This window comes from Zingiber officinale, chromosome 4A, assembly GCF_018446385.1.
Source record: "Zingiber officinale cultivar Zhangliang chromosome 4A, Zo_v1.1, whole genome shotgun sequence".
Classification (NCBI taxonomy): domain Eukaryota; kingdom Viridiplantae; phylum Streptophyta; class Magnoliopsida; order Zingiberales; family Zingiberaceae; genus Zingiber; species Zingiber officinale.
In genome coordinates this window covers 10,866,258-10,867,530 of record NC_055992.1, presented here as the reverse complement: position 1 = coordinate 10,867,530, position 1,273 = coordinate 10,866,258, and the positions used below count along the sequence as shown (strand labels likewise).

At 39.8% G+C, this 1,273-nt stretch overlaps 1 protein-coding gene across 1 annotated transcript; it reads left to right on the top strand.

Moving 5' to 3' along the window:
• Positions 1 to 252: 252 nt before the first annotated feature.
• Positions 253 to 882, top strand: LOC121973129 (MLO-like protein 7). The gene is made up of 3 exons (XM_042524716.1): positions 253 to 393; positions 505 to 621; positions 752 to 882. Exons 1-3 carry the CDS (start codon positions 262 to 264, stop codon positions 857 to 859), a joined length of 357 nt encoding a protein of 118 aa, XP_042380650.1. The 5' UTR covers positions 253 to 261; the 3' UTR covers positions 860 to 882.
• The last annotated feature ends 391 nt before the right edge of the window (positions 883 to 1,273 follow it).

The window sequence follows — 1,273 nt, the reverse complement described above, 5'->3', positions numbered from 1 at the left end:
TGTCAGTGGTTTATCAAGAGGCAAAAGAGAACTCTTTTTGAAGTTCTTGAGAAGGTGAAAGCCGGTAAAACCAGAAAGTTCATACCTAAATTGGAGCACTCTTTCGACGTGCATGGTATCCGGAATAGATGAATTACTGTAACTCTGTGATCCATTGTGGTTTTCGCAGAGTTGATGATTCTCAGCTTCATCTCCTTGCTGTTGACGTTTAGTCAGGACCATATCGTGAAAATCTGCGTGCCAAAGGCAGTTGCAGATTCTATGCTGCCATGTCGCCCTGATGCAGAGTCAACTGGCGGAAATAAAAGGCGGCTGCTCGTGCTGGTGCTGACGGAGTCACACCTGAAGCGCAGGATTTTAGCTGCTGGTGGTTCAGTGGTTGAATGCCCCCCAGTGAGTAGTGCACAACAACTTCCAATTCTCTGATTGTTTGGTTGAAAATAATCTATTGTAAACAAAATCTAAGAAGCTTTCACTAAAATGTTCAGTTGCGATCACTTGTAGGAAAAGGAGCAACTGATTACTGCCACAGGCTTGCACCAGTTGCACATTCTGATCTTCTTTTTGGCTGTGTTTCATGTGGTAAATAGTGCTCTTATAATGGTCCTTGGAAGAGCAAAGGTGAATCTGCAGTGACAGAGTAGTGGATTACATTATGTATCATTCTGAATAATTCCATAGCATTGCCTGAGGATGATTTAGTTTAGCTGTTGCAGTATCCACTTTGCATTGATAATCTTCTCTTGGGCAGATACACAGATGGAAGGACTGGGAAAAGGATACGACATCGGCTGAGTATGCCTTCACGACTGGTATATATATGTTCACTATTCTTTGTTGTATTGTTGCAAGTCCATAAGTCATCATTCCATCAAACTTTGCCATCAACGCTAACAATTTCCATTTTACATGCATGAGTTTGCTGTTACGAGATCACAAAACTAGATAATTATTTTGGCAGGTCGATTGCTTGAACAAGCATCCTACTACTATTTGCTTTCCATCCCACCAATGTTACGCAAGTATGGTTTTCATCTTGTTTTGTCTGGAAACCGTTACTACATTTCTGATCAGGTACTCGATTGCATGTCAAATTTATCTTCATATTGAAACTTGTGTCTTAGATATTTAAAGCATGTTCAAAATTTTATGTGCTAATTGTAAAACATTCATTCTGTAAAATGTAGAGACAACATGCGATTCGAGCTTATAGGAATGCACTCTTCGTTTACAGAGAAAATGGTTGGAGTTATATATCTAATCATGTTCACTA

Bases quoted from the DNA above. Each gene is read 5' to 3' on its own strand.
- LOC121973129 (XM_042524716.1), top strand. From the start codon at position 262: ATGCTGCCATGTCGCCCTGATGCAGAGTCAACTGGCGGAAATAAAAGG. The intron at 394-504 runs GTGAGTAGTGCA...GATCACTTGTAG, and splicing joins CAGTGGTTGAATGCCCCCCA to GAAAAGGAGCAACTGATTAC. The intron at 622-751 runs GTGAATCTGCAG...TCTCTTGGGCAG, and splicing joins TGGTCCTTGGAAGAGCAAAG to ATACACAGATGGAAGGACTG.